The sequence below is a fragment of the Berghia stephanieae genome, chromosome 9 (genome assembly GCF_034508935.2).
Source record: "Berghia stephanieae isolate SIO BIC M18660-M18661 chromosome 9, UCSD_Bste_1.3, whole genome shotgun sequence".
Lineage (NCBI taxonomy): Eukaryota > Metazoa > Mollusca > Gastropoda > Nudibranchia > Aeolidiidae > Berghia > Berghia stephanieae.
The window spans coordinates 42,844,488-42,860,509 of record NC_088368.1 but is presented as its reverse complement, the minus strand read 5'-3'; the positions used below and the strand labels follow the sequence as shown (position 1 = coordinate 42,860,509).

General features: G+C 36.2%; 1 protein-coding gene across 1 annotated transcript in view; it reads left to right on the top strand.

Annotated features, from left to right (window-relative positions):
* LOC144980271 (uncharacterized) overlaps positions 1-16,022 on the top strand; it is a 40,142-nt gene that overhangs the window by 16,076 nt on the left and 8,044 nt on the right. Inside the window, exons 2-3 of the mRNA XM_078927904.1 lie at positions 1,300-2,002; positions 4,407-4,530. Coding sequence (XP_078784030.1) covers positions 1,334-2,002; positions 4,407-4,530 — 793 coding nt within the window. The 5' untranslated portion in view covers positions 1,300-1,333. The remainder of the gene's footprint in view (positions 1-1,299; positions 2,003-4,406; positions 4,531-16,022) is intronic.

Below are 16,022 nucleotides of genomic sequence, written 5' to 3'. Positions count from 1 at the left end.
ATTGCCAAAAACAAGTGTAGGCCATTGGAAAAGTGAAGCGCTTGTTTGGGTTAAAGTTTTGAATAATACAATTTTACATAATCACTGTTACATTATTTTTCGCAGTATCTGAATGGTTCTAGTATCTTTTTAAAGAGCAGAGATATCAAGCCTCAAGTTGATCAAGCTTTTGGTGTGATAGGCGTCAATGTAGGCACAAACTATCAATAATTGTAGTTTGATAAAAATCAAGTCATGTTAAAACCATATAGTAATTTTTTTTTTCAAAATTAAACCAGAAAGAAAGAAAGCTCTTATCCAGATAATTCTATGCCAAATTTAATCAAGATTAAAAGGTTTTAATTTTGGCTGCCAATGACCAACCCTATTTTCTCCATGCTAAAGTCCCATTTGAACCAGTAATCAGCTTATTGGGACGCTGTCCAGTGGAGTAATTCACAGTCAAGATCATGAGCTTTTTGCAATGGTAAATTTTGAGTGGTATGTAATATCATCATAACTTTGGAACCATCTCTCCTATATCCAAAAGTATGGTATTAATTAAATTGGTTTTAAAGGCCTATTTGTCCATGTAAAAACGGATTATTAATGTTTTCTTTTGAAAAATCCTCAGACTTCTTATTTTAAGTGGAAGAAAACAAAAGAGCACAGTCCATATTATCATCTGATCTGATCATCATCACTGGGTGGGGATTCTGACCTCCCGTAGCGGGCAGGGAGGTACATACTGTGTCTTCTGTCCCCTTATATCTGTTATCCAACATGCTTTCTGTCTTTGTCTTGGAATGAGATTACTTGGTTTTGACCTGGCCCTGGCCAGAGTCCTATCTGTGAGAGAAACAGTCAAATGCATAGTTATTGTTTTGGGAGATGATATTTTTTTCCTTGTAAATCATCTCTCTGTTATGTATTATTATTTTTATTTTGTATAATGTAAGCATTTGAGTGTATTCCTCTTTGTTGGATTTTGTGCTCGTGTCCGGATGAGACTTATAGGTGGTCTCAAACTAAGTACTTTGATAGTGTGCACTTGGAATTTACATCTGATCCCTATTTGTTCCCAGTTCCCCTTTGTCTTACTTTTTCTTGGGTGCTTTATTTGTAATTCTAGAACTTTTTACTTTCCCATTTTCTTCCTTTTTACTGGCGCTGATATAACCTAAATGTGTTGCAAGCGCCGTAAAACCCTTCAAAACAAACAAAACATGATCATCGTCAAACTCAATTGATAACAAAACAGGCTCTCATTATCGTCTTTTTTTATTTCCTCAACAGTTTTTCTGGTTTTGTGTTTTTCAGTGTTCTTTCTTACATCCTGATGAGAGAAGTATAGATGGAAATGTCTTGTAAAATGGAACCAGTCAAATGTGAGGGACTTTTTCATGAAGATTTCACAAATTCTGAGACTTCAGATTCAAATGTCGGATTAGAAGATGTAAAGACAGAGAATTCTGTCTCATCATTACCTGCCACTCTTGAAGATCTTGAGGAAACGAAATGGTCACCAGAGACCTCATGCCAGTCTTCTGATGTCAGTGTTAAACTTGAATTGATAGAAGCTGAAAATCTACCAGAGTCTCATTCACAAGCCATGGATGTGAATGTTAAACTTGAAGATGAAGACATTAAGGCAGAGAACTCCTCCCACACTTGTTCACAATTGACAGATGTCAATGTTAAACTTGAAGATGAAGACATTAAGGCAGAGAACTCCTCCCACACTTGTTCACAATTGACAGGTGTCAATGTTAAACTTGAAGATGAAGACATTAAGGCAGAGAACTCCTCTCACACTTGTTCACAATTGACAGGTGTCAATGTTAAACTTGAAGATGAAGACATTGAGGCAGAGAGCTATTCCCACACTTGTTCACAATTCACGGATGTCAATGTCAAACTTGAAGATAAAGATTCATCGAGTATTGATATTAAGGACAATCTTGAAAACAGAATGACAACAGAACTTTCTACTGTCACGTCCTCACTCAGGGCACAAGGTCAGGTAAGATCATATTCTTTTTCATCTTCATATGATCTCTGATGATGATGATGATGATGATGATGATGATGATGATGATGATGATGATGATGATGATGATGATGATGATGGTGATGATGATGATGATGATGATGATGATGATGATGATGATGGTGGTGGTGGTGGTGATGATGATGATGATGATGATGATGATGATGATGATGATGATGATGATGATGATTATTATTGTGAGCATGTCCTCGATGATGATGTTGATTATAACTAAGGATGGCCGTGGTGGTGATGATGAAGATGATGATTTTGACTATAAGGATAGCTAACGTGATGTGGTGGTGGTGATGATGATGATTATGACTGTAAAGATGGCCACTGTGGTGATGATGATGATTCTTATTATTTTTAGGATGCCACAGTGGTGATGGAGAAGTGATGATGATGTTTATGTCATTTTATCTGTCCTCATCCGTCTGACCAATTCTATATTACATTTCTTTTTATTGATGACATTTTTTTGAGAATTTGAAATGACCAAAGATACTAAACACTGACCAATAGATTTTATTTTGTTAGTGCAAGGGGTTGTCCAACCTTGATATAAATTATGTAGCTTCATTGTGTGCAAGGGGTTGTCCAACCTTGATATAAATTATGTAGCTTCATTGTGTGCAAGGGGTTGTCCAACCTTGATATAAATTATGTAGCTTCATTGTGTGCAAGGGGTTGTCCAACCTTGATATAAATTATGTAGCTTCATTGTGTGCAAGGGGTTGTCCAACCTTGATATAAATTATGTAGCTTCATTGTGTGCAAGGGGTTGTCCAACCTTGATATAAATTATGTAGCTTCATTGTGTGCAAGGGTTGTCCAACCTTGATATAAATTATGTAGCTTCATTGTGTGCAAGGGTTGTCCAACCTTGATATAAATTATGTAGCTTCATTGTGTGCAAGGGGTTGTCCAACCTTGATATAAATTATGTAGCTTCATTGTGTGCAAGGGTTGTCCAACCTTGATATAAATTATGTAGCTTCATTGTGTGCAAGGGTTGTCCAACCTTGATATAAATTATGTAGCTTCATTGTGTGCAAGGTGTTGTCCAACCTTGATATGAATTATGTAGCTTCATTGTGTGCAAGCGGTTGTCCAACCTTGATATAAATTATGTAGCTTCATTGTGTGCAAGGGGTTGTCCAACCTTGATATAAATTATGTAGCTTCATTGTGTGCAAGGGGTTGTCCAACCTTGATATAAATTATGTAGCTTCATTGTGTGCAAGGGTTGTCCAACCTTGATATGAATTATGTAGCTTCATTGTGTGCAAGCGGTTGTCCAACCTTGATAATTAATATTTTAAAGTAAGCCTTCAATTTTTGTGCAAGCGGTTGTCCAACCTTGATATAAATTATGTAGCTTCATTGTGTGCAAGGGTTGTCCAACCTTGATATAAATTATGTAGCTTCATTGTGTGCAAGCGGTTGTCCAACCTTGATATAAATTATGTAGCTTCATTGTGTGCAAGCGGTTGTCCAACCTTGATATAAATTATGTAGCTTCATTGTGTGCAAGGGGTTGTCCAACCTTGATATAAATTATGTAGCTTCATTGTGTGCAAGGGGTTGTCCAACCTTGATATAAATTATGTAGCTTCATTGTGTGCAAGGGGTTGTCTAACCTTGATATAAATTATGTAGCTTCATTGTGTGCAAGGGGTTGTCCAACCTTGATATAAATTATGTAGCTTCATTGTGTGCAAGGGGTTGTCCAACCTTGATATAAATTATGTAGCTTCATTGTGTGCAAGGGGTTGTCCAACCTTGATATGAATTATGTAGCTTCATTGTGTGCAAGCGGTTGTCCAACCTTGATATAAATTATGTAGCTTCATTGTGTGCAAGGGGTTGTCCAACCTTGATATAAATTATGTAGCTTCATTGAGTGCAAGGGGTTGTCCAACCTTGATATAAATTATGTAGCTTCATTGTGTGCAAGGGGTTGTCCAACCTTGATTTGAATTATGTAGCTTCATTGTGTGCAAGCGGTTGTCCAACCTTGATATAAATTATGTAGCTTCATTGTGTGCAAGGGATTGTCCAACCTTGATATAAATTATGTAGCTTCATTGTGTGCAAGGGGTTGTCCAACCTTGATAAAAATTATGTAGCTTCATTGTGTGCAATGGGTTGTCCAACCTTGATATAAATTATGTAGCTTCATTGTGTGCAAGGGATTGTCCAACCTTGATATAAATTATGTAGCTTCATTGTGTGCAAGGGATTGTCCAACCTTGATATAAATTATGTAGCTTCATTGTGTGCAAGGGGTTGTCCAACCTTGATATAAATTATGTAGCTTCATTGTGTCTCTCCATTCCATTTGTTTTTTTTTTCTCTCTCTCTCTCTTTTCAGGAATCCTGCAATGTGAACAAAGTTGACCATAATTATTATACAATTTGTGAGGAGCCTGTCCCTTCCACTTCCAGTTGTTTGGGGTCAAAGATCAGGCCCATGGCCTTGGTGGAGACTAGACAAGGTAGTTTCTTAATGAGGTGGTGAATTATTGGTGAACATTTGTCCATTTTGAAATGGGTGTCCTAGATATCAATTCTACACCAGTCAATAGAGTAAATGATTGTGAAATAGATGGGGGGGGGGGGGGGGGGAGGGCAGATGGATAGAGAGAGAGAGAGAGAGAAAGAGAGAGAGAGAGAGAGAGAGGGAGAGAGAGAGTGAGTCCTATTCTTCTCATAATTCTAACGTAAAATATTATTAAAAATACTGTGAAATACCAATTATCTAGAACTATCATCAAAGTCTTGGTAATGACACGGACTTGACAATCACTGTTACTGTTTCTGTCTTTCCCTTCAATTTCCTCTTCATATCATCTCCACCTCATCCCTCCCATTATCTATAACTATCATCAAAGTCTTGGTAATAACACAGACTTCACAGTTACTGTTTCTGTCTTTCCCTTCAATTTCCTCTTCATATCATCTCCACCTCATCCCTCCCATTATCTATAACTATCATCAGAGTCTTGGTAATAACACAGACTTCACAGTTACTGTTTCTGTCTTTCCCTTCACTTTCCTCTTCATATCATCTCCACCTCATCCCTCCCATTATCTATAACTATCATCAAAGTCTTGGTAATAACACAGACTTCACAGTTACTGTTTCTGTCTTTCCCTTCAATTTCCTCTTCATATCATCTCCACCTCATCCCTCCCATTATCTATAACTATCATCAAAGTCTTGGTAATAACACAGACTTCACAGTTACTGTTTCTGTCTTTCCCTTCACTTTCCTCTTCATATCATCTCCACCTCATCCCTCCCATTATCTATAACTATCATCAAAGTCTTAGTAATAACACAGACTTCACAGTTACTGTTTCTGTCTTTCCCTTCAATTTCCTCTTCATATCATCTCCACCTCATCCCTCCCATTATCTATAACTATCATCAAAGTCTTGGTAATAACACAGACTTCACAGTTACTGTTTCTGTCTTTCCCTTCAATTTCCTCTTCATATCATCTCCACCTCATCCCTCCCATTATCTATAACTATCATCAAAGTCTTAGTAATAACACAGACTTCACAGTTACTGTTTCTGTCTTTCCCTTCAATTTCCTCTTCATATCATCTCCACCTCATCCCTCCCATTATCTATAACTATCATCAAAGTCTTAGTAATAACACAGACTTCACAGTTACTGTTTCTGTCTTTCCCTTCAATTTCCTCTTCATATCATCTCCACCTCATCCCTCCCATTATCTATAACTATCATCAAAGTCTTAGTAATAACACAGACTTCACAGTTACTGTTTCTGTCTTTCCCTTCAATTTCCTCTTCATATCATCTCCACCTCATCCCTCCCATTATCTATAACTATCATCAAAGTCTTGGTAATAACACAGACTTCACAGTTACTGTTTCTGTCTTTCCCTTCAATTTCCTCTTCATATAATCTCCGCCTCATCTCTCCCATTCAACCTGTTTGTAGACGATGCCAATTTTAGTTTTCAACCATTTTACCATTCATGACTTTGGTGTTTGTCTCCTCATCAACCCAAATAAAAGAGAAAATAATGATAATGATAAAAAAGTAAGGTTAAAATTAGATCAGCTCTAAAAGTTTTGCCTTTTGATAGCGCCTATTCTTATGAACTACAGTGCAACCTCTGGTTAACGACACCCCTGGATAGTGACATTCATCCCTGATCCCGATTTTTAAACTATGTGTTATTAGTAATATAAACCCCTAACTAGCGATTTACATTTTAGTAAAAACCCTGTTTAGCGACATCTAACAAATCTAACAGACTCAGCTACCCATTCATTGCTGGGTGGACAGAGGGGGGTCCGAAAAAATCTCGACTGCACCTGGGAACAATCCTGGTCGCTTTGCGTGTGAAGTGTGGCTCTTAATGACTACTATTTTTCTATGTAAATCGAAAAGAAACTCGAATCTCTCGGGTGCTAAAGCAATATATGGAAAGAATGTCAAATGTAAAACGCTTTTCAAAGACAAACATCGCATCATAATGACCAACACTAACACGAGGGATGATTTTTAAAAGGAAGTAAAAGGTTATATTTAACAGTAATCTTTATTATACTCTGTGGGTTTATAATTTAATAAACATTGAATTTTCACTACAGCAGAAAGTGCAATATTTGACGACATTGCTGGTTGAAAGCATTATCAAGTCAGTCATGCTATTATACTTTGCACTGTGTTAAGAGAATTAAAAAGCAACTCTCTTAAGAAACTATTTGTGGATTCCATGATCATTTACTATCGATATGAGATAACACTACTAGACTCCGTTATACTTAGCTTACTTGCACTGGTAGGTTCGTGAAGAATTTCTAAAGCATGTAACTTGGCTTTGGTGACTTAACTGTTCAAGAAATTAATTGCACTATAATTTGCATTCTCTTGTCTTTCTTTTAAGCCAAAAAATATTTGGTGTACAGTGAAATTATTTAATTACTTCACTTAACAAAACCTAACTTTTTATGGTCTTCTTACAATTTTTGTCTAAACTCGTCTATGGTTTAACGATCAAATTTTATCTTGTTTTGTTCACACTTAAAAAAATTCTTTAACATAACATAATCTTAAAGCATACGTGATTAAAGACACCAATAAAATTAGCATATTGTAGGTAGTCTCACTATTTTGAAACTCTCATTCACTGAACGTGAGAGGTCGTGCAACGAAAATTGAACCCGGAAATATTCCGGAAGCTGACCATGGTTATGGACGCTGTCGTTGAATCAAAATGAAAGCCAATGAAAGCAGACGCGGGGCTCTTGATTTTCGCCATTTTTTGTCTTTCGCGAAACCACAATGGCCTCAACATCCGGGTCACCCGTTGCCCCAACAATGTTTCTGTCGTCTGCTATTTCAATCGAGGGAATCGGCGGAGAATTCGATATCGTACGAATTTTTTTGTTCGAGCTCTAAAAGTCTCATGAAAATTGATGGAGGTAAGAGACATTTTTTTGGTTTGATTTAATAATGTATTAATATTTCTTAATTCACATCTATAAAGTGAAAATTTTCCGTTTCTTTAACATTTGAACAGTGTGTATGTGAGGTTTCAATTGAATTGGCCTACCCTGAAATTTTTTATGTCCTCGTATTTTTTTTCTATTCCAGTTCCAGCTCTAAAAATGTAATGAAATTAATGGCGCTGAGGGACGATTTTTTTGTTTTATTTAATAATGTAATAATATTTCTTAATTCACATCTATGAAGTGATCATTTTCCGTTTGTGTAACATTTGAACAGTGTGTGTACGAGGTTTCAATTGAATTGACCCACCCTGAAATTTTTTATGTGCCCTTCTAGTAATTTATTTTATTCCAGCTCTAAAAATGTAGTGAAATTAATGGAAGTAAGGGACAATTTATATTGGTTTTATTTCATAATATTTATTAATTCACATCTATGAAGTGATAATTTTCCGTTTGTGTAACATTTGAACAGTGTGTGTACAAGATTTCAATTGAATTGACCGACCCTGAAATTTTTTATGTGCCCTTCTAGTAATTTATTTTATTCCAGCTCTAAAAATGTAGTGAAATTAATGGAAGTAAGGGACAATTTATTTTGGTTTTATTTCATAATATTTCTTAATTCACATTCATGAAGTGATAATTTTCCGTTTGTGTAACATTTGAACAGTGTGTGTACAAGATTTCAATTGAATTGACCGACCCTGAAATTTTTTATGTGCCCTTCTAGTAATTTATTTTATTCCAGCTCTAAAAATGTAGTGAAATTAATGGAAGTAAGGGACAATTTATTTTGGTTTTATTTCATAATATTTCTTAATTTACATCTATGAAGTGATAATTTTACTTTTGTGTAACATTTGAAAAGTGTGTGTACGAAGTTTCAGTGAAATTTAAACGTTGTTATTTTTGTACTTTTCCACTTAGCAAGTATTGCATTCAGAAAAATGAGATTTGTCACTAATAATTGTTCTAAAGGAAGAAAATATTTTTTCCAGCATTTTCTTTCTTTTTTTGTTTTGTTTACCTCATCTTTAATTGTTTTCCATACAGTACAGTTTGTTACATGTGTGAATTACTAAGTAGATTCTTGTTGTGGAATTTGCTGCATTCCTCTGCATTAACTCGATGGGGCATTGAAGGTAGGATATTTTAATTAATAACCACTCCTCCCCCCTCCTCCTATTCTTAAACTTTATTGGTCTTTCATAGCTATCTTCTATCTCTGAGAGGGGGGGGGGGGGGGGGGGGGGATAAATTGCAAATTTTATATTATTTTTCTTTTTGCTTTATCTGTCAGTCTTGTTTTCTGTCTTTAAAATATATCAAATTATACACATTTAATCTTTATTTCTTCTTTTGAACACACCATCTTATTTGTTTTTCATACAGTTTGTTTGGTGTGTAGGTCTACTAAGTAGATTCTTGTTGTGGAATTTGCTGCAATCCTGGGCATTAACTCGATTTGGCATTGTCATTGAAGGTATGATATTTTAGTTAATTACACCATCTTTTGAACATATCTTACTTGTTTTTCATACAGTTTGGTCTGAGGGTTAAGTCTGTAGATTCTACCTGCAGGTAACTGTTCTATCTTTGATTGGATAGTGAAGGTAGGATACTTTAATTTATACACCCATCCCCCTTTCTTAAAATCCATTGGTATCTCATACTCATCTTGGGGGTTCTGATAGTTCAGCAAAAGTAACGGGATGACCCCAGGTCCACTCGAGATTTTTTGATGACGTCCTTATCTACTCCCCAGATATTGGGTCGCTGGGTCCGATCTGGTGGAAATCAGTTTGCGATAACTAGCGTTCTATCCAGAGGGTAGCAAGAAATTGCCATTGTCTGTTTCAAGCTATAGATATTGGGATAAACTCGGGCTCCATGGTCTCAGTGGCTCTAAAGGGTATACTCATCTTCAATTCCCAAGGGAAAAAAATATATTGCATTGTTAGTTTTAGATTTTTGCTCTATCTGCAAGTGTCTCTAACTGCCCTGGTATAGTAGTTTTCTGCATGGAACCTCCCAAAATTCTGCACATATTTCATTCACAACACACAAGCTTCTAACATAAAATATTAGCAAAAAGTGTGAACCACCGTTGTAAAATTACAAAATCAGGTGAACAAGCAGTTTGAGCATTGCTTTTGTAGCAGATTACACAAAATTTGTACTCTGCTGAAAGCCTTTCAGGATTGGTGCTACATGATCCATCTTTTTTTTTTAACTATCAAATGTGTTGCTGAGCTGTCAGAATTCATTCGAATTGAAAACTACAATGACAATTCCAATCATTATGATGTTAGCAAAAGCTAGGTTTTTCTATCTTTTCTTTTTACGTACTCCCCCCCCCCCCTCCAACTGAATCAGCAAGGTCTTGTTGCATCCTTTCCTTTATACTTGGTTGTGGAGTTAACATTTGCAGGGATCACAGTTTTCCGCGGATCCGCGAAATTCCGCGGTTGTAAAATTTTTCGAAAATCCGCTCCGCGGGTGACACCGATGTCGCGGATTGTGAATCACGAAGCGCGGAAATTGAATTTTTAAATTAAATTTTTTTTTTTTTTATCTCGTGAAAAATGCGAATCGAGAAAACAATGGAAGTCACGAGTGCGCTCTTCTTTTGTTGGAGGTAGCTAGATAGATAAAATATTTAGATTCATTTCCAGTTCGCGCGAACGACTGTAAACTGTAAACCTTGTGCTCCGCGTTGTCTTTCCTTGTGGATCTAAACTGTTGTTCCAGTCACGGCATACAAATTCCATTTCATGATCTTAATCTGCCTAGAATCTTCTGTATCTATTTGTTTGACGGGATAGAAGTGGTAACCTGAGCTGAGCTAAGTAATGCTTTATGAACTGTGTAGTTAGTTTGTGAACTTAGACTTAGATCTGAGACTCGCGTGTGGTGGTAAGGTCCCGATCAATTTTTTTTTTCTATCTAAACCTAAGTTAATTAGATTATATCTTGTAAAATGGCCTCTAGCAGTTATCCAGTACTCACAAAAGCTGAAGAGGCAACAGTAAAGGAAATAGACAAGGACTGTAAGAATAAATTTAAATTTCAATGGCTGGAGGAAGAAGTGCATGTTAAAGTAGGTGTAGTGGACTGTAAAGTTAAAATTGGTGACAGTATCGTGAAAATCAACGTCAGCGGAAAAGCCAGTTGTGAGTGGTGTCATTCACTCCTTACCTACAAAGGTAAGGGTTTGAGTACTCTTAAAGATCATTTGAAGACAGAGCCATGTCACCCAGTTAAAAATCAGACAGTCAAATTATGGTCTTGGTAGTTTTGTGCAACCTTCTTCTCAACAAAAAAAGAATCTATTTCCTATTTTTTTTCTATCTAAACCTAAGTTAATTAGATTATATCTTGTAAAATGGCCTCTAGCAGTTATCCAGTACTCACAAAAGCTGAAGAGGCAACAGTAAAGGAAATAGACAAGGACTGTAAGAATAAATTTAAATTTCAATGGCTGGAGGAAGAAGTGCATGTTAAAGTAGGTGTAGTGGACTGTAAAGTTAAAATTGGTGACAGTATCGTGAAAATCAACGTCAGCGGAAAAGCCAGTTGTGAGTGGTGTCATTCACTCCTTACCTACAAAAGTAAGGGTTTGAGTACTCTTAAAGATCATTTGAAGACAGAGAGCCATGTCACCCAGTTAAAAATCAGACAGTCAAATTATGGTCTTGGTAGTTTTGTGCAACCTTCTTCTCAACAAAAAAAGAATCTATTTCCTATTTTCAAAACATTATCAAAACCATCCCCTGTCAACGTCAACCCAGTCCAGGAGCAACAGCCTTCAGTTCCAGCGGAGCCTAAACCAGCACCAAGGGTGCCACTTGCTGACAGAATGGCATCCATGGAGGCTATGATTTTAGCTGTTATGGCAGAAAATTCAATTCCCTTGTCCCATGCCCCTGTTATCGTCGACTTGGCCAAAGCATGTAGTACAGATCCACAGGCTCTGTCTGGATTAAAATTAGGTGCTTCATCTGCAGTATTTAGTGACTCTTGTGCTGCTATGAGAGGCCGCATATCTGGTGTGGAAAAAAGAATCCGTGACGACAAAGCCCCCCACTTGCTTGACATTGACGGTGACTCATGTCATCACATGCAAATTATAGCCAAACAGTTTTGCTCTCCCTTCAATGGAAAGTTAGAGAAATTGTTCAATGCCCTTTTCACAGACTTCAAGTGGTGCTCTGAGTATAAACTTTATCTGTCAGAAATCTGCTCCTTGTTAAGTGTCCCTTACACCATGCCCCAGATGTGCTCAGGAACACGATGGCTCTCCTGCTATGACAGAGCCCTTGAGACAATCAACCTGATGGATGCTTATCTTATTTTCTATTTTTCCTTCCTTACTGAAAGTGATAGGGACCTGTACAGACCTATGATGAAAGCAGTTCTGGAGTCCCACAGTGTCGAGGCCTCGCAGAGAAAGAGGCTGTACGAAATAATGCAGCTGCTTTCACAGAAGAAGGGTTCAAAGGAGGGCAAACAAAGAAAAGAGACTATATCAGAGGCTCTGTTCTTTACATCACAGGATACTAAGCTACAGCTTCAAATTTTTTCTTCTGTGCTTAGCATTTTTAAGGAATATGTTTGCACATTCCAAACAAAGGCCCCTATGGCCCACAAGCTGCATGACATGCAGATGGAGTGTATAAGAAAATTTGTATGCTGCTTCATGAAACCAGAACACATACCTAAACAACTACACAAACTTCACCACAGACAAAGTCATGGATACATCATCTCACCTACCACACAGTGACATTTACATTGGACACTCTAAAATGGAAGCATCATCACAGTTCATGGACAAAGTTATACAGGGCTATATGATAGCTGCTCAGCTCATGCTTCAAAAATTGCCAACACAGAACAGCACTCTGGTGGCCTTTTCAGCAATGGACCCCGAGCTGACTAATCACTGGGTTGTCATGACAAACCTCAATACCCTTGGCGGAAAATTGGACCACCTCTTGACAGATACTGAGAAAACAACTTATAAGGATGAAGTTAGAGCCTATGTCAATGACAAAACCTTACCCCCAACTTTGGACAGAGTAGACAAATGGTGGGCTCAAGAATTGATATGCTCCAAGTACCCCACACTGTCCAAAGTGACATTGGCTGCTTTCACTGTTTTTCATGGCCCTCTGGTTGAATCAACATTTTCAGAAATGTCAAGGATTTTAAATAAACAGACAAACAGGATGTCTATTCCAATGCTAAGTGCGATCCAGACAATTAGATATGAATTGAAGGCCAACAACACATCTGCGCTCAATTTCTTCAGAAGGCAAAATCCAAAGACAGATCCAATCAACCCTATTTTATGCAGAAACATGAAGACTGCCTTCACCTGTTATGAAAGTGAAAGAAAACTCAACCAGAGGGCAAAGGAACTCAGACAAGAGGTGATGAGAAAAGCAGAACAGTCCAGGAAAACCAATGTCACCACTGCTGCTATTAGAACTACAGCTATGAAGAGAGCCCACAAATCTCAGCTCAGTGTTCACCACGATAACGTAGCTGCAAAATACAGTAAAAAATTTAAATCAGTGAAGTAAGTCCTGTCCTTGGACAGGAGGTTGGGGAGGGGGGCTGAGGAGGAGATTACACAATTTCACAGACTGGCAGTAACAGGTAGGTGAAATTTTCATGCTTCTGTTTATGATAAAAATTGTATTTTAATGATTTAAAATGTTCTTGGGACTGGGTTGCGTTTCTGAGGATGCTTACCCGATCAACCACTAAAGTTCAGGGGTTGGAACAAATTTTCACTGTGATCCCTGCATTTGTGATTTATAAAAAGTGCTACTTAACAGTTGTTTGGCTTTGTTATCTTTCAGGTGTGTTTGATATCGTCAACAAGGGCTACATCAAACTCCTTGTATATAAAGCATTAGAATCAAGAGGTGAGTTGTCTCAAAATTAAAATATAATTTTAAAATATTTTTAAAAAAAAGAAAAGTCAAGCGCATTCATGAAGATTTTTTAAAGAAATGATCAGCCCCACAAACTTACACAATCCATGTTAAAAGCATTACCCATTGATTACCCCTGTACCAATGACAGGATCTCATCGTTATTCATGAGGCGCTTTATCTTAAAATCCTCTAGAGATGCACAATATAATAATAATAATAATAATAATAATTATAATTATAATGATAAGTTTCATCTGTTTGGAAAGTATTTGTACAGACGTATGGTGCATGATAAAAATCAAATAAATATTTGCAACAATATCACAAAGCAACAGAAGTAAATGTATATGGTCTTCAGAATTAAAAAAAAAAATTGAAATAAGGGTAAATATCATAAATAGACTTCAGATTATGTGTATATTTGTGAGGAAAGGTATAACTATCCATTTAAGGTGTGAAATGAATGTAAAATTGCACGGTTTTAAAAACAAATGAATTTGTAAAATTCTTATTTAGTTTTTTAGTTAATGTAAAAGTCTATTTTGAAGCATTACATTTATTTTATTTGTTCTGTTAAAGTAATTCAAAGATATATTTAGAGAATAAAATCAACAGAACAAAGCTAATTTTTTAAATTAATAAATCTCTTTTTCTCCCCACAGACCAGTTAAGGCATGGTGTCCAAGACAGCCAGTCAGGTGTGGTCATTAGTGGCAAACTACTCATTTGATCCAGATATGCCTCACCAGATGGAGCATTTGTTTTTCAATGAGTGCAAAAGAAGTATCCTGAAACCATTCTGAAAATTCAAGAGCTTTCTGATTTCGACATTAATAAAATGTATTATATTGGTTATTCGCTGAAGAAGAGGTTTGAGCCCAAAACGTTCTGTTTTTGGTATTATGTTCTTTTTTTAACTTATTATATTCATTTTTGTACTAAACAAGAAAAATAATTATTACTGTTATTGGCTGAAGAAGGGATTTGAGTCCGAAACGTTCCGTATTTGGTATTTTATTCTTCTTTGAGGTTGTTATATTCAGCATTGTACTTTAGAAGAAAAAAAACGTATTATTATTGTTATTGGCTGAAGAAGGGATTTGAGCCCGAAACATTCCGTATTTGGTATTTTATTCCTCTTTTAGGTTGTTATATTCAGCATTGTACTTTAGAAGAAAAAAAACATATTATTATTGTTATTGGCTGAAGAAGGGATTTGAGCCCGAAACATTCCGTATTTGGTATTTTATTCCTCTTTGAGGTTGTTATATTCAGCATTGTACTTTAGAAGAAAAGAAATGTATTATTATTGTTATTGGCTGAAGAAGGGATTTGAGCCCGAAACATTCCATATTTGGTATTTTATTCTTCTTTGAGGTTGTTATATTCAGCATTGTACTTTAGAAGAAAAAAAACGTATTATTATTGTTATTGGCTGAAGAAGGGATTTGAGCCCGAAACATTCTATATTTGGTATTTTATTCTTCTTTGAGGTTGTTATATTCAGTAATTGTACATTAGAAGGAAAAAAAAGTATCATTATTGTTATTTGCTGAAGAAGGGATTTGAGCCCGAAACGTTCCGTGTTTGGTATTTTATTCTTCTTTGAGGTTGCTATATTCATTTTTGTACACAAGAAGTAAAAGAAAAGTATTATTATTATTATTGTTATTTGCTGAAGAAGGGATTTGAAGTCGAAACATTCTGTGTTTAGTATTTTATTTTTTGACTTTGCAGTTGGTAGAGTACTCACTTTACATGCAAAGGGACTGAGATTGGTCCCAGGTGCAATCAAGATATTTTTCTGATCCCTTTGACTACCCAGCTGTGAATGGGTAGCCGGGTCTGGTGAAAAGTACTTTGTGATGGACTAACGTCCTATCCAAAAGGTAGCAAGCAATTGCTATTGTCTATTCATGCTATAGCAGCCGGGATAAACCCATGAACCATGGATATCCATTTTGTACATTAAGTAAATATTATTTGCAATTGGCTGAAGAAGGGTTTTGAGCCCGAAACATTCCTTGTTTGGTATTTTGTTCTTTTTAAAAGCTGTTATGAGTAATTATATAGAAAAGTCCACAACTTCTAGCATTTTTATCTTTTTGTTTTCTAGACATGTGAGCTTTTCAAAAAACATTTTCTTTTCTATTGAACGGATCCCTTGTTTAAATAAAAAGTAAAAGGTGCAGTTTTGGACACAATTTTTGATCCATTTTTTCTCTTTGTGATATGTATCAGTTTCCCGTCACTCTTTTGACCATATCTCAAAAACTATAAGTGCCACAATCTTAAAACCTATATGAATTTTGATTGTTTTTGTGCAAGGAATCCAATGAAACTATTTTCAGAATGATTTGACAACTTTGAAAATTTAGTGAGACTACCTACATATTGTTGAAAAAATGGTCAGTCAAAAGTGCTCGTACAGGTAGCACAATGAGGTCAGTCAGGGGTCAGATAGTCCTCGAGGGTGGAGACTTAATGACTTTTGGATTTTCAGCTAAATGTTCATTCGTTCAGTGTCGCAATCAAGATTAT